The sequence below is a fragment of the Seriola lalandi genome, unplaced genomic scaffold (assembly GCF_002814215.2).
Source record: "Seriola lalandi dorsalis isolate HSWRI2012SDOR001 ecotype SW California unplaced genomic scaffold, Sedor1 jcf7180002052117, whole genome shotgun sequence".
Lineage (NCBI taxonomy): Eukaryota > Metazoa > Chordata > Actinopteri > Carangiformes > Carangidae > Seriola > Seriola lalandi.
In genome coordinates, this window is record NW_019522670.1 from 521,980 (window position 1) to 546,028 (window position 24,049).

General features: G+C 37.7%; 1 protein-coding gene across 1 annotated transcript in view; it reads left to right on the forward strand.

Annotated features, from left to right (window-relative positions):
- Nucleotides 1–14,498, forward strand: part of rasa2 (RAS p21 protein activator 2) — a 29,909-nt gene extending 15,411 nt beyond the window's left edge. The window contains exons 9-24 of the mRNA XM_023399697.2: nt 504–605; nt 3,472–3,625; nt 3,964–4,112; nt 4,690–4,804; nt 5,279–5,353; nt 5,518–5,641; nt 6,219–6,325; nt 6,414–6,497; nt 6,739–6,816; nt 6,921–6,994; nt 7,591–7,697; nt 8,674–8,756; nt 9,162–9,370; nt 10,182–10,285; nt 11,090–11,270; nt 11,460–14,498. Coding sequence (XP_023255465.1) covers nt 504–605; nt 3,472–3,625; nt 3,964–4,112; nt 4,690–4,804; nt 5,279–5,353; nt 5,518–5,641; nt 6,219–6,325; nt 6,414–6,497; nt 6,739–6,816; nt 6,921–6,994; nt 7,591–7,697; nt 8,674–8,756; nt 9,162–9,370; nt 10,182–10,285; nt 11,090–11,270; nt 11,460–11,490 — 1,777 coding nt within the window. The 3' untranslated portion in view covers nt 11,491–14,498. The remainder of the gene's footprint in view (nt 1–503; nt 606–3,471; nt 3,626–3,963; nt 4,113–4,689; nt 4,805–5,278; nt 5,354–5,517; nt 5,642–6,218; nt 6,326–6,413; nt 6,498–6,738; nt 6,817–6,920; nt 6,995–7,590; nt 7,698–8,673; nt 8,757–9,161; nt 9,371–10,181; nt 10,286–11,089; nt 11,271–11,459) is intronic.
- The last annotated feature ends 9,551 nt before the right edge of the window (nt 14,499–24,049 follow it).

Consider the following 24,049-nt stretch of genomic DNA (forward strand, 5'->3'; position numbering starts at 1 on the left):
CTCACTCTCTCTCTCTCTCCCACTCCCTCGCTCTCTTGTTCCCCCTCTATAGTCTTGACAGAAGAAAAATTATTTCTTAACAACTTGAGGACAAAAAAGTGAATTTGGATTTGGTGTGTTCTGACTACTGATAGAGAGCCTTGGTTTCTGGTTAAGGATATGTGGGGCTTCCATCACAGTGGACTCATAGCTCACTGGGTAAGACTAGACAGAGTCAAAGGTAAACACTCATGCATGGTTTTGAGGTTTGGATTTGAGGTGGTGTCATTGCACGGGTATTGTATTGACATTTATGCACCAAGCAGGTAAGCACCACTCAGGAGTGACAGTTATTTTGTCCCCTTTTCCATATTGGAATTGGGTGGTTACGTGTTTGTGCTGAACACATACACAAGCAACAAATGTTGTGTCTTACTTGATGCACATGTGGTTTTGATGTTGTTTAATACGTTATATTCATAGATGAAATGCGTTGTTTCAGTTCTTCTCCTCCACCTTTGCAGAGTTGATTTGTGGAACAATGAGAATCTGGCTCAGGATGTGTTTCTGGGGGAGACGCGGGTCCCTGTCAAGATCCTGCGAAGTGACCACATCCACAAAGCCTGGTAAGGACGAGACAGAGGAAAATGTTGTTTAATTTCTAACATCTACCATCCGCAAGGAATGGAAACAAACACAAATGTGTAATTTAGGTATGAACAGATAGAAGAGCATCTCCTGTCACATGAGTTACACAATTTGCTACATACGTCAGACCTCTTCTTTCACAGAGTCTTATTCAGTCAAATCGAGACACACACTGCTACAATCTGCTGAAAACAGTATTAGAGTATTTAAACATTCATAAATCCGTTTAGACAACATAAAAAAGACTCCTCTTATAACTCCAGATCTCGTGTCATATCCATCTGATTGAATGAGCTCTTCTGATTGGTGACCATCCAGACCCTTAATATTTGCACAGCTTTTATTTAGACTCACGTCAGACTTTGATTTACAAGGTGGGGTTCAAATACAAGTTTATTCTTTATAATTTGATTATTTTAGACACATAGTCAAGAAATTATTTTGTTTTGTCTTTTTTTGTGCGCAGCTAAACTTACAAAAGTAATTATGAGGAATCCACACATAAGCATACAGATAGTAGCAGTGTGTTACACCCCTATTATCTGTCTATCTGTCTTAACACTAATCTTGCATGTTTAAAAATTGATTTGCAGAACCAAATCATTTTTTTTTTAATGAAGTCATAATTCAAGAAGCTTGAAAAAGCTGCCACACTCTCTTAAAAGCTTCATACTGTCAAATCCTCTGTCATACACAGGCCTGTTGTTCTGTCCTGAAGGCTTTCATGTACTACGAGGGCTGAAAATGAAAAGGCCCATTTTAGATTTCTGGGGGTAGATAATATGAAACTCCGAGACCTGTGCTGCATACATAGACCAGTATTGGCTCAAGTTTCTAACTACCAAAGACCTGATGATTTTTTTTTCCTATGGTTTTTGTTTTAGTACAGACAGGAACCCGTCATCTTGGTTGAAATTATTGGAAAGTGCAAACATAAAGAAGGGACAATGAGAAAAATAAGTCCAGGTTGTTATTTTTGTATCCAGAACAAATTCTGATGTGTTTGTTTCTTAAAAAAAAGTATTAGATTTTTTTCATTACACAAAACCAGGCAGAAACTGTCAATCTGACGTCATGACTCAGTCAGCTTCCTCTTAACTAGATCAGGTCTTTACAGGAGGTGAGGTGGAGCCTCTTACATTGGAATCTGCATCCTGCTTATCCATTATAACAACTTGTACTGTTAAGTTCTCCGTGCCAAGAAGCAGGTGATTTGAAAATCTTCCTAGATTTCTCAGTGTTCAGCAGTTTTTCCATTGTGTGGGTGTTTCCCTGCTTTGCGTCAGTGTAGGTGATGTGGGATTATGCCAGATAGCAATCTGTTGGTACATGAGGGCTGTGAGTTGAGTGCGTGGGTGGCTTTTTGCATGGTGGCAATACCTCATATCTTGTGTTTATGCTGGAAATCGTCCATGTAGCACACATAGAAACGGCTCAGCTTCATAGATTCGATGCAGGTGATCAGGTGACTTCTTCAGAGAAATGTCTCTGTGCCTGTTTACCATGATTACAGATAAAGCAGCTTATGAACGAACCTATAGTACATAGCTGCAGCTTTTGAAGTACTGCAGCTCAACTCTACATTGAATCGTTTTGTGTTTTGCTCCACCTGTTGGCTTCTAAGGAGATGTGCATGCAGCAGACAGATGAACAATATTCTCTTCAAACAAAGTGAACAAACCCGTTGATTTTAAGTGGAAATTATCCAGTCCACCACAATTGTTAAAACAACTGTAAAGTAAGTAGATAGCAAAGACAGCTGTCTGATTTATGTGGCATATACAGGAAGGCATTAGCTTTTTCGAGTAGTACTTAGAAACCCCTTTAACATAAAGTTTGAGCTGCTTTCATCTTAGTGACGCTTCAAGGTGACAGTAGATACAGCAAAACATCTTCTAGTTGTATTAATGAAATCTGCAATTATGTATTGTGCATACATTATACCTTATACATTATGCACTATTTGAACAGAAGCCCTAACATTTATGGATATACTTTTTTGGTTTTGTTTTCTGTTTATAAGGAGCTCTCATGCTTGTCGATTAAACCTTTAAAAGCTTTGCGATGCTAAATTCTGTCTAAAGGCAACACTGCCCCAGTTAGAAAACAGCGATATATAAGCTCCAGTGTTTACATAAAGTCTCTCATTTAAATATTACTATCTATACTGCAGTATTTCTCATGTTCATTGTCTCTATACGGTGCTTATGTATCTCTGTGCTGGTTTTATAACAGCTTTTAAACAGCGCAGTGTGTTCGTTCACAGCGCTGTGTCCAGAAAGTATTTTCCAACCAACATGTTCATCCTGTCATTTTTTAATGCAGAAAGGTAGTTGTATGCATAACTTATCACATATTTTTTTTGCCATGGTTTTCCCATGTGTAGATACTCTCTGTTTTCCCTTTACCTGTCTTTTTTTTTGCCTGTAATCAATGACTCAGTTGGTTTCTGCTGTGCTGAGCAGCTGGTTTCAGGACAACAGGATCAGGATCAGCATCTATTTCCTTATTTATTTGGCCTGTATGTAATTTTATACACAGTATACAGTGTACTGTGTACATGGCTGTGGTTGTGAATAGTGTCCATAGCGATGCAGAGAGCAGTAGTTCAGGGTGAAAACATTTACTGTTGCGTTATCTGGAGGTGAGCTGAAGTGTCCAGCCTGTGGCATAACTGACGCTCACTCACCTGCGTTCCTCAAACAGTTGATCTTAGTGTCTTCCGAGGTTACATTGCAAAATCCCTCTGTTTTCAAGCAGCCTGGTTAATTATGGTGACGTACAGTATTGTTTCCTCACTGCACAGCGCACTAACAAGCCGTTTGTCTCCCTGTGGTGTAACAGGTATCTCCTCCAGCCTAAAGGGAACGGCAGCAAGTCCAAGTCTGATGATTTAGGATCCTTGCGTTTGAAGCTGACCTACATAGAAGACACGGTGCTGCCATCTGCCTGCTACACACCACTCTGCAACCTGCTGCTCAAATCCCCAGATGTGAAGGTAAGGCAAAAGCTGAAGTTGCAGTGGATCCTAAGATGGAGGGAAAACCTTTAAGAAAGAATTTACACAGCTGTACATTTTTAATTTCAGGCAATATCAGAATCTAGGCCAGTGTACACTGAAATCATTCTGGGGCTCCTATTATATATAATTCCTGGTGGTGTAGCTTTCCTTTGTGTAGCTCAGTCACCTCAGTCTAATGTTTCTGAACTATATTGATAAATAATCATGGAATTGATTAGTCGCACATTGTTTTGTGTCGCGATTACTTCCCTCTCTTCAATTGGTGCATTTCCCCTTTTCACCCTTGCACTTTCTGCTCTCTTTGCCTCCTTCAGCCCATCTCAGCGTCAGCAGCACACATCTTGGGGGACATCTACAGAGAGCGATACGAGGCTGTTCTGCCTGTGGTTCGACTGCTGCTCCACCACAATCGCTTTGTGCCTTTTGTTTCTGCTGTGGCAGCGCTAGAGCTGGACAACACTCAGTGAGTCCTCACACATTCACAACACACAGTACAGGTACACACTGGTATGTAAGCAGACACATGTACAGAGAGATGTCATGACCACATTGTTACTTCTCTTATTTTTTTGAAAGCTTTAAGCTAAGTTCCTTTTTTGACAACCTGTGTGTGTGACTTTTATTAGTCTCTGCCATCATGAACAAAAATTAAGTTAGAAAACAGGAAACAGCGCTGGAAATTAATAGACATTTAAAGATGGATTCTCATCTTACCTTTATTTTAACTTTAATAAACTTGTAAAGCTTAGTATCTAGATAAAATGCCTTACCTGGACACTAAAAGCTTTGGAGGGAATGATGGCCATAACAACAAAAATTAGACCAAGGTCATAAAAACACAGATTTTTTTTAAGAAGCGCTGGACTGTCAACTTTGAATACTGAAACACAAGGAGTAGTTTAATTAGGATTACCTCATTTGTTTCAGAACTATGACAATATAAAAAAAAAAAAATTGTGAAATGATGTTAAATGAATGATGTTTCTTTTTGTGGTCAAAAATGGTTTTAATATCTGGTTGGTATTTTTGTGTCCATACAGGGAGGCTAACACTATATTCCGTGGCAACTCACTGGCAACACGCTGCATTGATGACATGATGAAGATTGTGGGAAAGAATTACCTGGCAGTTACCCTGAAGCCTGTAATAGATGAGGTATGACTAAGATTACTAACAAGGACACACACACACACACACACACACACACATACATACACATATCCAGATGCCAGAATAGGCATGAGTCACTGAGGTCAATATGGAAAACTCCACTTTCCACTGTAAGCAAGCAGATGTGCAGATGTAATTGGTAGGTTTGGAGTTTTTCCAGGCTACTGCATAAACCATTTGTTGAAACTGTTTTTCTATAATTTCCTCTAAATAGCATTACTATAATGAAATTGTAATTTTTTTGATCAGTCATAATTTTTTGGGCTTTTTGATGGTCTAACCATATGCCATATTGTATGTTTGGTTGTCTTCATATTTAGTCATTTATCTCTCATTCTATCTTTATTAAATGGAGTATTTAATTCTAAATTCTGAATGCAAACTCTTCATTTCTCATTACTACATTTGGCCTGAACCTAATTCTTTGTTGTTGTTGTTTTTCCTTTTAACCTTACATAGATTTGTGAATCCAACAAAACATGTGAGATAGACCCTATTAAACTAAAGGAAGGTGACAACGTAGAGGTCAACAAGGTAAATGTACTTGTCTCTTACAAACCTGTCTACACACAGGCTAATAACATACTGTCTATCTCTCATGAAACAAAATTTCTGTCTTTATTTTGTCTTTATTTTAAGATGTCTGTCTGTTTCTATATGTAGAGTAATTAGAACTAATGTTCTTGTAAACTCTGCAGGAGAATCTACAGGGTTATGTCCATAAGGTCTTTTCCTCCATCACCCAGTCCAGTTCCAGCTGTCCCACACTCATGTGTGACGTCTTCAGGTCACTGAGACAATTGGCCTGCAAACGTTTCCCAGGTAAAAGCAAGAGCCTGTATGAGAGACTGTTGTGTCTTTGCAGCCACTTAGTCAGAGAAATGACAATCCAGGCATCTAAAAAAAAAAAACCCATCCAGACACATGTGCATATAAAAAATCTGTGTATATCTGTCATCATTTTACTAATAAAATGTGTTGTCTCTATATTTCTATTACTCTGAGACAGTTCACCAGTTTATTGTTCCAAATTATTTTACAATTTATTGCATCATTTCAGTTTCTATATATTCATATTCATTTTTTAATGTTTTTGTTTCACTTTCTGCTGCATTATTTAGTGTTTATACCTTATATAAGTCTTTTAACAGATAAAATGACTGAGCTTTTATAGTCTGTTCATGTGTTAGTATATATGTCTACCACAAGGTGGAGCCAAAGCTTAACAGGAGTTTCATCTTTAGTAGTTTTTTTTTTTTTTCTTTCTGTGCTCTCCCTGAATAGTCATGACAGAAACACTCATAGTAAGCTGATGGTAATAAAGGTCACACTCTGGTCGCACAGTTTTTCCGAATGCTTTGAGAGACTTGCTTATTTCTTGTTCTCTTTCTCTTGACAGTTGACCCTCATGTTCAGTACTCAGCTGTTAGCAGCTTTGTGTTCCTGCGGTTCTTCGCTGTTGCTGTTCTCTCTCCACACTCCTTCCAGCTCCGCTCCCATCATCCTGTAAGTGCCTGGCCCCTGGCAACACAACACGCCAAATTCACACTTGACCTATACATTGCTGTTTATTCTATATTTTCTTCAATTTTAGGATCCTGAGATTTCCCGAACACTCACACTCATCTCAAAAACCATCCAGACTCTGGGCAGCTGGGGTAGTTTATCAAAAAAACTGGTAAGATTAACAGTAGCTATATAACAGTGAGAATGATAAGAAGGATGAAGAGTCCTTCTTATCGTTCTTCTCATGATGAGGAGACTTTAGTCTGGTCCAAAGTGTAATTTCTTGTTTAGAATAATGCTGAATAATGTTAAAAATACTGGGGTAACGAGTAGGTAACGACTAGGACTTGATGTTTTTGATTATGTAGTAGTTAAATAAAATTTTTTTATACCTGTCACATGTCTCTTTTCAGTCTAGTTTCAAAGAAACCTACATGTATGACTTCTTCAAATCATTTCAAGAGGACAAGTGTATCGAGAAAGTTAAAAAGGTATTTGCTGATATACTCAAAGGTCTGCAAAATGTGAACGTTTCTGTATTTGTTCATCATTTCGAATGAGTAGCGCTGATATCGATGTCGATTCTGTTTTCCAGTTTCTGGATGAGATCTCCTCCAACGTCAGCAAGGAGTCTAGTGGGCTGGAGGATGCCTGGGTTCTCAAGGAGGGGTGAGTGTTCATTAGGAGCCTAATGAGAAAAGGTCATGTTTCTTCTTTAACCATTCTTCCCTACAAAATTGAAGCGGTCTGCTTTTATTGTGACCGTGTCTGAAGTGCTTTAACAGACTTTAACCAGGCAGACATCATTTTCTCTCTTCAGAAGAGGGCAGTCATTGTTGTAAAGTATGAAACCCAGCCTATACAGCGTTAACTGTTTCCCTGAGCTACAGTAAATAATCTATCAGAGTGAACATGAGATACTAAAAGAGTTGCAATAGGCACATTAAAAAAAAAAAATTATAGTGTTGTAGTTAGTATGGGTGAAGCAAAAGTGCTGGATCTTAGATTTTCCAATATTCAATTTAGACTCAGGCATTGATTGACAAATTTTCTCAATGACCATGAAACTGTAATAAACGTTGTTGCTTTAAGCTTTGAATCAGATCAGATTTTCCATTGTAACTGGAGCCTTGTTCCAGCATTTTTAAGTCAGATCAGATTTTTTTTTTTTCTTATCCACAGTTATCGAAAGTTTTTTAAACATAACAAAAAGAAAATGCTGAAAATAAAGTTTTTAAGCCTCAATCTTGTGTATATACCTACAGGGAAGTACAGAAACGGACCCAAGGGAGAAAACGCCTTGGAAAGAAAAACTTCAAAAAAAGATGGCTCAGAGTGACCAGCAGGGAGCTCTCCTACCACAAACATAAAGGTGAGACCAGTATCTATCATTTGATTACTCCAACCAAATACATTTTTCAGCAAAACTCGTAGTGTAATATAAGATAAAACTAACAGGAGATTACTTTGTGCTGTTCGCTATCAAAGTATTATTTGTAACACTTCCATTACTAAAGACTTTTCCAATCCTACAAATAGTCGAGGTGCCAATTTATTGGTTTGATTTAATGCTAAAAGTTAAGATGTTCATAATGTCATGTTGTACATGCCTATTAAAAGTAACAGAAAATATTGATAAAGTTTAATTAATTCACAAACTACTCAAACTTATGACCTAATTAGTTGTGATGGAAACTGCTCCTCAGTACCACCCCCCCAGGGTCACAAGTCAGTTAACTGTGTTTACTCTGCCTTAACTGATTGATGACATTTGGGTCACTATCACACATACTTAAGTTAGGAGTGCTTTTTAAAGTAAATAAAATCCTCTCACGGGATTTCAGGAAATGGTGAAGAGTGATGTGTGATGATAAATTAGAGTAATTTTCTGTATTTAATTATGACTTGTGGTGTCAACATCTACCAGGAAGAACTTGTGTCACTACACACAAATTCTAGAAAAGATAAAGAATGAATACAGACAATTCAGTGTATGAAATCAAAAACAGTCCAGATGCTCTCAGGGGAGAAGTCACCATAAGAAGTGGGATGTTTGAAGGGTACACGTGGGTCTGACCCATCACTTAATGACATACTATGCTAACGTTTATCATGGGAGGCACCTGGCAATGTTAATTTCAACAGTAATTAATGTTATTATTCTCAAGAAAACAAACGCTTGTACTATTAAAGTATTGAAAGGTGTGGACCTTTACATATACCTTCTTTACATAGTGTAATTTGTGTTTAACACCAAACAGCAGGCTAAAATATAGCTCATTGATACTTCTGACAGTCCAGTGTATTATTCTTGACATAAACTTGACGGAATAACTTCTGCTTTCCAGGGAAAGAGGCCCTCTGCACCATCAATGTCAAAAATATCCAGGCGGTGGAGAAACTGGATGAAAGTGCCTTTAACCGCAAAAATGTAAGCCAATTCCCCTCAGATGTTCAGTCATCACTTCTAAAATCTGGCCCCCTTGTAATGGAAATTTTAGCCTTATAACAATTTCCTGAAGTTAAAATAAACAAATGATGAAATATAATATTGATAGTCTTGTGAGCGTTCGCTGACATCTGCTAAATGAGTGTAAATGGTTTCAAACTTTTGACGTCAGCAGACGAGTAAGTTGTTTGTCACTTTAATGTGAAACAAAATTGCTCGCAGGTTGTTGCAGGTGAAATGTTAAAGTCATTAGTGGTCTGAGGGCAGCTCCAACCTGTTTGTTACTATTTTACATGAGATTGTAAAAGTGTTATGGAAATTACCTGGAAATGATATCTTTAACAGAGTGGGGGGAAAAAAACTTCTTTGCTCTCTCTCTCGTGTCAGATGTTTCAGGTGGTCCACTCTGAGAAGCCTCTGTACGTGCAAGCAGGAAACTGTGTAGAGGCCAGTGAGTGGTTGGAGGTCCTAGGCCAGGTCAGTCGCTGCAATGAGGGACGCCTAGCCACCTTCCACCCATCAAATTTCACCAGTGGAGCCTGGCAGTGCTGCAAAAACCAGAGTAACAACGCACCAGGCTGCAAGCCCTGCACAGCGTGAGTCTTTCCTCTGCATTGTCATCATCATCACCACCAGCAGGAAAAGAAGTATATCATCTATAAAGTATTCAGTATTCTTGCTGCTCTTTCGTGGGGCATGTGTTGCAGATCGCAATAAACACTTCATAAAATCGTTCACTGCCGTTTTGAAACCCTGCCACTGGTGGTAAATTTGACCAATCTTGTAGGTGCTCAGTCCAAGAGTAGAGCTGTGGGGAACGAAAACAGTCACGTTGTGTGGAAAGAGCAGATTTGAAAACACTCAACTCAAAAATGGCAAGTTGACAAAGTTGGTGGGCTGTTTTACAGCAGCTGCAAAACACTCGCCGTCTGTTGCCATAAACAGATTGGGGTTTTTTTGTTGTGGATCGACACATGAAAACCAAAGAACTACCATGTCAACACAGCAATTTCTTTAAGTTTGAAATATTTGACCAATATCCCTTTTCCACTGCTGGAACTCTTTCAGGGACCTTTTGTAGGAAATAAAGCAAACTTTATTTGATAATTGTTTGAGTTCAGTTTTGTACTACAACATAAAATAAGCAGAAAATGCTCATTAGGCCCTCACTACTTTGGAGACAGGCATGTGGCCTTTTTGATTTTTACCCCAATAAATATCCAATTAATTTAATTTTCTTGTGTCATACACTAACTAGCAAAATGCAAACTAGCAAACATTTGTATAGGAATGATTCTGTTCCAAGCTTTTTGATTGATCCATACAGGCGGATTCCACTGCATTGTTCTCTCTGTTATTCATTCCTGCTCAGAATTTTTCCTTCACTTCTCTTCTCTCCTGTTTCAGCACCATGCTGGCCAACCTGCAGCTTGACATAGACTGTGACCGGGAAACAGAGAGAATTTTCTCCCTTCTTTCTTCAAACGATACCAAACTCCAGGACATGGAGGGTCAGTGCCTGTTCATAAAGTACTGAGTCTGTTTATTAGCAGGTTTTGATGATTACACTCAAATGTTAGAAAAACTGCTCCAGAGCATTATTGGGTTCCTGGAACATTACGTCATTGTTAGAGATAATGACCTGTATTAATGATTTATACATTACATGCGTGACCATATATCTACGCTTAACTAGACCTTGTGAAACAGACATGACATGGCATGTGTGTCATTGTTTCAACTACTAATTCAAAAAAGACAGTGCCAACCTTCAGGCTGTTCATCCAACACATCTATGTTGGGCGAATAGCCCTTTTATACAGAGTCTTTCCATTTTGCACTCTTGACAGGCAAAATCAGTCACCTGATCTCAATCCAAATGAGCAGGTGTCTCTTACTGAAGTTTACTTATATGTTTGTTTGTATCCCCATTAGCTGCTAAATCATAGCAGCTATTCTTCCTGGGGTCCATGAAGATCAGACTAAAGGCAAAAGTTCAGCAAAACAGTCAAGATTTGAAGCTGGTTATATTACAGAACTGACTTATGTTAACTTGTCTGATTAGTTCACTTCGCTAAAACTGGGGGACAATGGCTACAGTGCCTACAGTGTTCATCTGATGTCATGTTTTCTCACTGTTTAATTTAAGAGTGTTAGAGGCGTTGCATTAGAGGCGACAGTGTCTCACCATTTCTGTAAATTTTCAAACCCAACAATTCAAACTTTGCACACAAAACAAGCGTCTGAACTAGTTCTGATTGAGCACAACCCGACCCTTCAGCTGCACTGTCTAATGATATTTGTCCTTTGCATAGATGCATGTGCCAGCATGGCGGTGTACCAGGGCCCTCAGCGGGAGCAGGAGGAATACTCCAAGTTCACCATTCAGGAACCCAAAGAGACCTTTCAGACACTCAAACAGCTCCGCAACGTCATGGAGGAACTTCAGATGCAGCACAACATCAGGAACGACACCACAGCGCAGTACGGCAGCCTGTGAGTCTGAACTGCTGTTACTTACATTGGTACTGTAATACATATGTAATGTGTGTTTGTGCGTATTGCTTGATCAAATTTTTTATGGATTAATTTTCAATCCGTATGTGGTGCATGACTTTGAATGTGTAACTTTTTATTTGTAAATGTGATGTGAACGTAGCTGCACCTTATCCTTTTCTGTTTCAGGGACAACCCGATAGTGGGGAAAACCTCCTAACCAGGACGGGCAGGTGTGGCCTGAGACGACCATACCAGCAGGTGACAGTACACCACAAAGAGCACCATAGTGACATGCTGGTGTCTTAAAGGAGCCCCGGGAATTTGTCCCAACGAGAACAGCTGCTGCATGTTCAGGAGAAGAGCAACTGATACACCCTGACCTCCAGACATCATGACTCCACTACAGCAAACGGGAAGTGGATGGATTGTGAGCTTTTCCAGGATCTCTCCTCGTGTCGCCCTCATCACCCCCACACCACCTCCACTGCAGGTCCCTTATAAAGACACTCTTCCCTTGTCTTAACTTACGTCCTCTCTTACGTCTCCAGCTGTATGAAAAAGGCATCATTAGATGGAGTGTGAATAGGCTGCTATTATTTTTATTCACCCAGTTTTATATCAACAGCTGTGATGATACTCTCACAATCTTTTAACATTTTGCTCTGACATCTCTCTTTGGCGTTGATTGATAATCATCTTTCTGGGGGCTCGTCCTCTACTTGTGCCCGAGTACACTTATATCTCTCTCCACTCTTGGTGTCCTTTCTCCTCTGAACAAATGGATATATATTTTCAGAGTACAGTTAAGTCGATGAAACCAATCTGCCTTACTATGATGGATGTTTCTTTCACATTAAATGCTGAGGGAATAATGCAGAAGCACTTTAAATATTTGGAGCACTCCAAATGTAAAATGATTAGATACTTGGTATCAGTCTCCCCCCTTTTGATCAGTTACATGATCTCGAGTACATTTTTGTTTCATTCCTGTACAATAACATTGATAGCCTGTAGTTTTTAAGATATTTTTCTTGACCAAAGACAATTTCATAGGTTTGACTTGAAAAAAAATAATGTATTTTGAATACAAATGTTTTAAAAGTGGATATTATGGAATATATATATATATTTGGTTTATCTGTACTTTTTTTTGCTAACATTTTAGTGACTTTAGACAAGTATGCTTTTCAGTTTTGAGTCCTGATAGCACATGACTGTGGTGTAGAGTTGTATTTCGCTGTGATTGTGAATCGTATTGGTACGGTGTGCATCGGATCTGTGCTGTCATGTCGAGAGCCTCGCAACATATCTATAGTGGTTTATGTAAGAAATGATGGAGGAATCAATAAGAGTAACAAATGAGCCCTGTTATCCCTAAATTGGTGTCGACAATCGATCAACACGGCAACCAACAAACACATCATGTCCTTGTTTTTTTCTTTATTTTCCAAACCAGCAGTACTGCGCAGCTCCAGCTGTTGTACTTTATGGCTTCAGAGAATTTGTTTGAAATGCGACACTCTGTGGCTTAGAGCTAAAAGTTGTGTTTTTAACTTTTCCACAGCTGTAAGTCGTAGCACTCCACTGCCAGTCAAGAAATGTCTATGTAGTAAACAAGTTAAAATAAAAAAATAAAAAAAAGATACATGCACTGATAAGTCACTTTTTAAGTGACTCATATCCTAGTTTTAATCCCAACAGTCATACGTTGCAGACGTAGCACTGCACCTGATCTTTACAGTAACAGAAAAGAAAAGAAAGATATTTGGTTGATTCTTTTTTTTAAACAATTCGGTTTATTACACAATAATGAAATGGATGTTACATGATATTGATACTGAAACCAAAACCTCAAAATTTTAGGTTGCGACTTTTTAAACATTTTTACTGTTTTTCTATCAATCGACTCATCGATTAATCAACAAATCATTTTTGTGCTGGAGAAAACTGATAAAAAAAATCAAACCTCAATTTAATCCTGTTTCTCTAATGTTTTTTTTAGCATAATTTGCCCATTTGAACAATGAAGTGTTTAAACAATAAAAAAAGAAACTTGAACTTATCTTAACAACAAAAGTTGAACATTTAATGCTGATAATACAGGGTTAACTTGTTTTGTTTGTTTTTTTTTGCTTGTGGAAATAAGTTGTTTTGTGTTGTGTTTGGTCCGTCATATATTTCTAACATGCATGTCTTGTATATTTAACAATATATTTTTATAGGAAAGCGTTTTTGTAACTTTTTTTTAAACACTGATCAATGTGTTGCTATACTGGTATGGTACCGTGTTATTTGTCTGCAGCACTTCTTTGAGGCCGGCCGCTTTTTCTTTTTGTCCCTTTACTGACTGTATGTGGTTGTAGCTGCTGCCAAACCTCTACTTATATCGATAGCTCAACGCAGAGTTACTGAAGTGAATTTTGTGAGTGTGATGTCCCACCGGGCTGCAGCTGGCACTGAGTCTGTTCACATAAGGCTGTAGGTGAGTGAACTGCCTAATCAGAGCCAAAATACAAATGTATAATGATTTTAAGAAATTGATCATTGGATGAACTTTGTCTGTGCTTGTGAAAAGTTTTCAGTTGGACAAAATTGAAAGAAATAACTTCTCTGAACCAAATTTCAACAACGATATAATCAGAGCATAAAGCTGTTGTATACTGTGTAAGCTTGCATGTCAATTCAATTTTAATAAGAGCCGTTGAACTAGCAGTTGACGTCGTCTGGCCGTGTGCTAATTTTCATACAAAGGTGAACATGTTTTGGGTTTTTATTTCCATTCACTTGGTCACTGAATTATACTTTTTTATCTGCTTTTAATAAGAGTTTTTTTTTCTCCATTTGTTTTCCCATGTCCGTGCATTGTCAGGAAATTAAAACGGTCTTTTTCAGTTTATGGATGAGATGCATGTGGAAACGCACGCAGCAGCCTGGTAGTTGTTGAAGTGCATTAGCACAGCAGCCGTCTTGACTTTCACACGTTGGACCGTTGCCAAAAGGATTAAGATTAGGGTTACCAAATGTTACCAAACTGAAAGGGAAATATTCATATTTGCTTTGAACTATGAGATGAATAACATCAGTGAAGGTAGTAGCCAACTCGTACATCTGATGTGGGTTTCTGAGGTCCTCATATTAATTATGGAAATGAGAGACGTTTTATTTTCCATACATGGTCTATTTTGTGTCATTTTAAAAGGATTAAAATAAACACTTTGCCAATGATTCTCCTATTTGTGACGTTTCTGCAAAAAGTCAAATATGAAGAAAGTACTTCTGAACATTGTAATAGATGAGACATCAGGTGGTAAAACTAGTTGTTACTTGCTGGGTTTTATGTTTTGGTCTTTTAGTGTGATGGATTTTGTGCTGCTGTATGACTTATCTTTTCTGTGGAAGGCATCTGGATTATCTCTATGAGTAATGAAGTAAAGCTGATCACATCATCACTAAGTTCATTTGAAAAAAAAAAACAAATTTTTCCCTGAGAACAGTTTATTGTTATAATAAAAAAACAAAGCATTAACAGAAGGACAGGAAGGAAAGTTAGGTTTGAGAAGAACTCTACATCCCACTGACCCCTTTAAGTTTTGCTTTTGTTCACGTTCACCCCTTTCATCCCTGTTTTATTCTTGAAAACGGCAATAAATGTAATTAAAATTCGATAACCAGCTGTGAAAATATAGGCCTGTGATCTTGCAACTGTTTTAAGCTTTGTGTGGAGTTAATTATACTTCATACTTTTATGGGTCATCTGTCTTATGATCTTCAAGAGGAAACAACAAACACAAACACACGTCTCATAGAGAAGGGCTCACCATTTCTAGATTGTTCCACCTCATGTTTAGAAGCTGTAATCTGATCCTCTGAGCAGCACAAGAATGCAGGTAAATCATGTTTCTGCCAGTTGTCACCTCCTGCTTCACCTACCCTGGGCAGAGACATGCAATAGGTCTCCTGGCCCTCCTACATGGGGGTAGGCGCCACAGACTGAAAGAGACTCCAAACCACGAAATGCTTTGCTTGTAGTCGTTTTACATCTTTTTGATTTCATTTGTGTCTCTTTGAGGTCATTTGTTTCTCTGTGTGGTCGTTTTGAGTCTTTTCGTCATTGTTTTGCATCCATTTGTGGTTGTTTTGTGTCTCTTTACGATCATTTTGGATGTCTTTATAGATTCTCTAAAGACATTGGAAATACAAAAATAAGATTTCAAGATTTCACATTTGAAGGCAGCACACATCCTGTGATTGAAGTTTGTTATAGTTGTGTATTAAACTACTGTCTGCACCATCTTAAGCTCATGTTTCCTGCAGAAAAATACCTTGTCATACACACAGGATATACCAGAATGGCAATCTGTTAAGTCAATGCTATCTATGTAAACGTTTGTTTTCACAGTGATACTATATCAGTGTTAATGATAATTTACTGGCAGACTTTTAGATACTGTAGTTTCACACTGAAGCCAGCTGTACACTGTTAGGAGCTAAACTGCTACGTAGAGAAAAAAAGAGCCACAAAAATGGATTGTTTTACTCTCTATGACAAGTCTCCCGAGTTGATTGTAATTCCTTGTGCTCATTGCAGCTGTTTTCTAGTCTTTTCACACTTTTCTCTCCTCTCCCCCAAACTGACAGGAGGAGTCCGACTGCTGCAGTTGTGTAAAAACTGGAGCATGCAGCTTGTGAAGAATCTCATTTCTCATGTGCAGAGATTGTTTTTTCCCATTTCAACAGTAATATCAATCTACTGCACCCCAATGTGAAAAAATAATCATAACAGTAAGACTGGGCCATATGGCAAACAGAGCAGCTTAAGGCTTTAACTGTGTGTAACTGGAAATACATGCATATACAGTCGATGTATTATCAAGATTGATTTTCTTCTGTTTGTCTCTGCACTCCAGCACCTTAGTGCTGGTTAAAGTTGTGAGTTTTAGCTTTCTTGGTGTTTGAGGGCTTAGAGATCAATATTCACTATTGATAAAGATTAAATATGTACAACCTTTCATACCCATTTCCTAAATTTGAGGCTGATGCAGCATGACAATAACACCATACAGTTCTGGGGTTCATTCTACTAGGATAGTTTTGAGAAAGTCAGTCACTTGACCTCAAACTGATTGAGCATGGGTTTCAATGAAGAGGAGACTGAGAACAAAAAGCCCCTGAAACCGGCAAGACATGAAATCAGGTTGATGTCTGTGGTTTGCAGGCTTCAGTTGGACACTGACTAAAAAGCGTTTGCCACCAAATATTGACTATGATGACTTTATTTAACTCTATTTTAACCCATTTTTAGCCTCCTAAAATTGGAATAAAAAATTACTACAGTTGTTAAACTGTTCTTCTGATGTGAATGTTAACACTCAAATTAAAGCTGCCACAGCCCCTTCAGCTCTTTAAAAAGATATCTGGTATTATCAAATATTAAGCATTGTATTACAGTACACTGTGCTGTTGCACTCCAACTTCTCATTACCTTAGAGGTTGTGTTTTTCACCCATGTTTGTTGGTTTGTTTGTTTATCAGCAGGATCACACAAAAAAATGTGCACTTCTCCTTCATTGGATAAAAGCATCTGCTATATGAGTAAATACATTGTAATGTAAATGTAAAAAAATAATGGACTGATTTGGACCAAACCTGGTGGAGGAATGAGGCATGGGACAGGGATATGCCCATTAGATTTTGGTGCTGATCCAGTTGAAGAGGCTGATCCAGGAATTTCTTTTATCACATTCCTTAACATTGCGAGATAGGGAGATAGGGGGGAAATTGGCAGACGCTGGCAGAAGTTGAGGATTAATCATTCAGACCTCTCACACAAAGTCATCACTGGGTCATTTAGATATTTTTGTCAATTTCTCAGGAAATAATGTATGGCTCTTGATGTAAATAAAAAAAGTTGCACATCGTCATGGTGTTGAGATCTATAAGGCTTTGTATAATTTGGTGCAGATCCAGATAATAACAGGGGTCTGACAGACGCGTGTAGGATTGTTTGGCCTTGGTGGAGGAATGCACTCCACTGAGTGCCACTCAGTTTATTCTTCTCTGCCCTGGCAGTGCTACGAGAAACAAAAACTGGCAGCATTTTTCTGTGCTGGTAAGTTTGCTGCTTTGCCCCTGCGTGCTGTCCCTGGCAGCTGAAAGCATAGGCTCATAGTCACTTATGGATAATGAACTCACAGACAGTACTAAGGTCTAAGTGACATGTTCTGTTTGAAACACTCAGTGAATTACATACAGCCTGTGCAAAACGCTGTCGGGTCTAGAAAAACAACTGTGCAGTAGACAGGAGGTATTTCAGAATTCCCACTTTTTTATGTGTACAAATTATATGGTTTTGAGAATGTTGGCGTGTTTATCAAAAGTCCTCAAACCAAGCTATTGAGTTACTGGGTTCACTCAACCATTACAGTGTAAAACATTCTTTCTTTATTTATCAAATTGATCAACATGAGTTTTGACAAGGAGTAGCACTGCAGCCGCACAGAGTGTGAGGTTTGTTTATGTTCAAGGTGGTCACAAATCTTCGGGTAACACAGTATAGTATGTGCGATACGGTTGGTTTAGGACGCTCCCTACACTTTGTTTGACATCTATATGTTAAAGTATTATGGATGGAAGATATTATACCTCCAATATCCACAGACAAAACATTGGTTATGTTCTTGGTGCAGCTGGGTGCTCAGGGGAGCTACACATACCTTGTTTTATCTATTTTTATTTGATTTCAATCTATACTGTATTTTATTTTCTTCTCCTTCCTGATGCTCTTGTATGTGTTGTTTTAATGTATTTTTATGCCTTGTGTAACTGTCTTTCAATCTCTTCTCTGTTTAAAAGCCGCTACACAAATAAACCTGCTTTGCCTACAGGGATACTCCTGGTTGAATTCCAACCATGTCATATAGCAGCAGACAGGATCTCTACCAGCTGTGGGGCGCTGTACCACTGCTGACCCCGCACTCTCACCTCCTGCGAGAGGGAAAACAATCCTACAGCCATCAGTGAAGAATCGCCTCTTTCTTCCAAAATGGCATTCCTGTCGAGTGTCTAAAGCAATATTTTGACATTTTAGGAAATACGCTTTTGGACAGAGCCAGGCTATCTCCCCTCATTTCAAGCCTTTATGTTAAGCTAACTGGCTTTATATGTAGCACATAATTATCAGAGCAGATATGGAGTTAGTAGATTTTATATTTATACCACACTGTTTGGTACATGACTTCATGCCTGAAAACAAATAACCTCTATTAGGAGGTCAGGGTGCTTTTTTTTCTTGGGAAATGCTTTGTTCCCATCCGTCACTGTCAGCATCGTCATATGTGGCAAGGCTCTGACCCACAAGCTGTCTTCACTTTTATTTGGAGGAAATCCAGTTCTGAAAGTCTCTGTGACAGGAAAATATTTGTTTTTCAAGGGTCAAATTTATACCACAGCATGAGATGTCTTCACGTTACAAGAGTACAAAGCTTCATCTGTGAAGGAAAACAGACACTCTAAAATGGTTGTTAAAACTTTAATGTAGAATACACACATCAATCTGCAACACGCTGCTTTCTGATCCCTGAGGCCTATGTAAAGTCCTTATTGTGTTGTGATGGTTATACTTGTACTACTTCATCATTTCCTGTCTCCTGCAGCTATCAGACATAGCATGAAGGGTCAGGTCACCCAAAGGTCGGCCCAAAACGATGGAAGTAACATTTTGTTAGTCGTCATCAGACGGGTACAGTTACCTTAGAGCTGCACTCAACAGCAACATATCTGTCCTGAAATAATGTCCTGGATAATTTGGACAATTTTTTTCAGTTTATCTGTACAGAAAGGAGAGAGAGGCTGGGATTGTGGCTGAAAAGTGTGGTCTAACCGAGGTGTGTGTGTGTGTCTGAATACAGCAAAGTTTTTGTAGAAAACTGAGTTCACTATATTCAATGGCACAGAAAATATACTGAGACAGAATGAGACGGTCCAACAGTGAAGCAACAATCTACCCTTGCCTTTCTCTTGTATAAATAAATGAACAGAGCCTCCTTAGTGAGCCCTAAAAGTTGGTGTTGTCAGAAATCCGTGAATTCTTTAAACACAATGTAGCTCCTAATACACATACACTATGTACTTTCTACATGTGTACCTACCACAGATGCACAGATGTACGCAAACAGGTCAGCATCATACTTATGTATTGCATTCCTCACAGGAATTGTTTTTACCATCTGAACTTTTCTTTAGTGTGCTCTGAGAAAACAGAATCACTAATGGGTGTGGTTGGTGGAGGTCAAAAGAGTTGCTCAGTTGCACCAGCACCCAATCCCAACAATGAGAGGAATAGGCTGTTTCCCAACATGCTGCAAATCCTTTTAGACTCTATGGTTGTCCACTAATGAAATGGGGTGCCTTCTCTTCTCTTCTCAAATTTTATTTTATTTTAAATCTGCAAAATGCAAATATTTCTTCTCTTTTAGGTTAATGATATATAAGCACATACAGCCATGAAATAGCAGTACTCTGAGCCTCCATGGTGCCCTGCTCTGTGACTGTGACTCATTTTTGGCTATTCTCACAGTGGTCTGGAAACGTCACAGCCTTCACATTCACAGTAAAACCATGAGGATATTTTGACTTTCATACTATATGGATGGTGAGGGTGTGTGACCCATCCTTATTTGACAGGACCGCTGTGTTAGTCGGCACTCTCAGCGGTGGACTCCTTCCCAAGAGAAATGTTTCCCAAACATGTGACTGACAGCCTGTTCTTAATCTGAGATCATTGGATTTCTCTCTTGAAGTTTGACCAAAGCTTTGTAATTGCCTCTTTTATGTGTTACTGGAAGCCAGTAGAAACGAGCTGAATATAGCCAACTGGTCGAGCCTGTATTGAAATGTAGCCCCTTTTCTGTGGTCAGTTTTCACTCCCAAACCAAGTTTTACTGACAAATGTAGAAGATTTCAATCTTGTGGTCTTGTTGTTCTCTGCTTTGTTCTGCTCCTTAATTTGTTTCCATTGTCGGATTATCATGCACTTGAGATTTGGACCACAGATTAAAGACAATTACTGTGTAGACTTTACTAATATGACTCTAATTGGTGACTGACATGTGGTACTGGGTTCAAAACTGTGTTTCAATCCAGCTGCAGAGCTGCCCCCTTTCTGCTTACTACCATTACTTCCGTGGACATGAGAGAGCGATCGAATAACAAAAAGCAGATTTAATTTAAATTGTCATCACTGAGGTTACTACGAGACCATATTAATATTCCAAGAACTCAGTCAAACAAACAAATTTTTTTTTGGTCAAGGAATCACATTGATTCACAGTGAAAGGTTGGCTCGACATCATCACACCACAGATGCCACCACTTGTTGTGCCTACAGTGGATGACTTAATTAAATTATACTTTGCAATCACATTTAGAAATTAAGAAATACTCATGACTTTAGCCCAGACTCCCCATATTATCATGAATATCCAGACTTGTGTGTGTGTGTGTGTGTGTGTGTGTGTGTGTGAGTGTGAGTGTGAGTGTGAGTGTGAGTGTGTGTGAGTATGTGATTTTTACATTAAGACATTCATGTCTGATTTCTGATGTTTTACCTTATGTGTTAAAAACATCACAAACACAATACATTCCTGACTTGCACTGCCCTATACTACTGATGCTTTATTACCACTCTAAATGAATATAATTTGTATATGGTATCACTGAGATTGTATACACTGGTATTTCACAAGCAACCTTGAAATGAATGCTTTACATATAGTCTACTCTTAGTTTATGGTACGGTATTTATTATATGCCCAAACGATTAAATTTTTGTACAGATATTCATGGTCTAGAGACAATGATTTGTAATCACTGTGGTGATTCCCCTGACTATTCATACAACACTTACTTATTTAATTTTTCAACTGCAAAACTAATGAAATTCCCATCAACCTCAGAGGTACTTTCTCTTCTTTGAGCTAATTATGAAATGTTAGCATGCTAATACAATGAGCTAAGAGAGTGAACATGGCAAACATTATGCCTGCAGAGCATCAGTATATTGACAATGTAATTTGTGAGCATGTTAGCATGCTGATGTTAGCTCTTAGCTCAAAGCAATCAAAGCCTCACAGAACTTGAGACTTGCTTGAGCTTCAGTTCTTCATATTTGCACAGCCTTATGAAATGTATCTTTATATCCTTAAATTAAGGAAATTAAATATTAATTTATCTGTATAAATGGTTCCTTTTTGCCAGATCTACGCAGTTCCCATGAGCTATTTTGATGTTTCTCTTTGTCATAGACTCATTTTCCAAAATGCTCTAATGATTGTCATTAGTGTTTTCACTGCTGACTCTTCATGTACATACAGTAGTTATTTATGCTGTTTGGACATATGGATCTACCTCTTGCAAAAAAAAATTATATGTTCTGTGACAGTTCTCCTAAATTCCTCACAATCTTTGACTGGAAGTAGCCTATGAAGAGTGTTTTACAGAGGAAAAGTACCCTGTAATCCCGACAGAGCTGGCGTACTATGAGTTCTTCTTGTTTTTCCCAACATCTTGTTGCCAGACATACCTCACACTCCTCGGGCCATTTACTGTTTTGCGCATCATGCTTTCACAGAAGTGAACTGTGCTGTAAAAAATACATCAAATAGTGATGATCTTAAAAATATCTTGTGTTAGCAGTGTATGCTAAGCTATGTTTTCTGTCCAAAGTTGTTGTATATTTGTCTATATCATTTTCATATTTTAATTGTATGTTGTATTAAATGTATTTGTTAACCTAGCACTACAACAAGATGTAGTGATGAATGTGAGCTGCTCATTTACTCTGGATTTTCTAAATATTGACTCAAAAAACATCATTTTCATTTAAGTTTACTAAGTTTGTTACATTAAAGAGGTGCTATGTATAAGTGTTTGCCATTGCTACATAGCCAATGTTAGAAATAACAGCAGGTGTTTACTTACAAGTCTAGAATACATGTTTTGAGTTCAGTATCAAACATGGTCATACCTTTATTCACCAAAAGCTGTCTCCAGTGGTGGAAAGCAATGCCAGTGTTGACTCTTGTTTTGCTTCTATTTCTATCAATTAATTTCTTCTACTGAAATAAACACGCTAGCAAGCTGTACCAATGTGTCTTGTAATACTTTGTGATAGTGAGTCACTTCAATGTCCAGTGAGACTGTCCTGTAAAAAACAAGTCCATAGATCATCTGTAGCAGGTTATTATGATCCATACTTATATTTTGTTGTTAGACAACATCAAGTCTATGCATATTGACGAGAGCAGGAGGAAGTTTGGGCAGATGGATGGGTCAAAAAAAAAGAAATATCCATGTGAAACTAGAAGTTTATGTTTCTTTTATCCATGGCTGTTCAACAACCTTAACTTAATTGCAAGGGCGTAGGTTTGGTCTCAACATTGGTAGGGACGCAACAACCTTGCCACCCCTCCAAATCAAAGAGATTGGCTTTTTAATGCCATCAACCAAACTGTTTATCAACATATAAGACCTGAATTTACATTCAGGAATGCCTATAGGCAAATGTAATATATGTACATGTGTTTATTTTCCATATATGAAATACATATAAAGTAAAATCATGTAATCAAAGTATAGCCTATATATGTAAAAATTACATATGAAACCTGATAGAAATTGGAACAATATCATATATTGACATATAAGTCAAGCTAATGTAAACACGTATGGTGGTATGTCTGTTCATATTATAGACATATGTAAAATAAATATATATCCATCCCAAAGCCTTTCAGTATATGTTCATATTATATGTGTACATATAAAAGATACACATGTATGTTTAAGTTGAGAAATGTCATACTATAGTAAAGCATAAAAAATCATAGTATAAAAAGGGATTAAAAAAAAGTCATAAACACGTTCATAGAATGTCATAAAAACGTCATACTATTGTATGTCATAAAAACGTCATGATAAGGCAAAGAATTTCATAAAAATATCATAGTATATTAAAGGCATAAAATGTCAAAAAATGTCATAGTCTATTAAAGGCATAAAATTTGTTAGACACATAATTGTATAGTAAGGCATGAAATGTCATAAAAACGTCACAGTATACTAAGGCAAAAAGTGGCATATAAAAGTCATAGTATAGTAAGGCAAAAAAATTTCATAAAAGTGTCATAAAAACGTCATAGTATAGTAAGACATAAAAGTGTCATAGTAGAGTAAGGCAAAAAAAAGTCATAAAAAAGTCATTGTATAGTAAGGCAAAAATGTCATAAAAAGGTCATAGTATAGTAAGGCAAAAAAATTAAAAAAAAACATCATAGTATAGTAAGGCAAAAAATGTTATAAAAAGGTCATATTATAGTAAATAAAAAAATGTCATAAAAATGTCATAGTATAGTATGGCTAGAGGTCTCATAGTATAGTAAAGCAAAAAAATTTAATAAAAACATCATAGTTTAATAAGGCAAAAAAAACATTAAAGACGTAATTGTATAGTAAGGTATGAAGATGTAATAGTAAAGTAAGGCGGTAAAAGTAAAAATAAACAGTATAGTATGGCAAAAAAGGTGAAAAAACAACTTTGTATAATAAGGCATAAAAACTTCAATATACGTCATAATATAGTGAGTTACAAAGATGTCATAGTATAGTAAGGCGTTAAAAGTAAAAAAAATCACACAGTATAGTATGGCAAAAAATTCTAAAATACGACATAGTATAGTAAGGCAAAAAACCATTGAAGTCTTCGTTGTATAGTAAGGTAT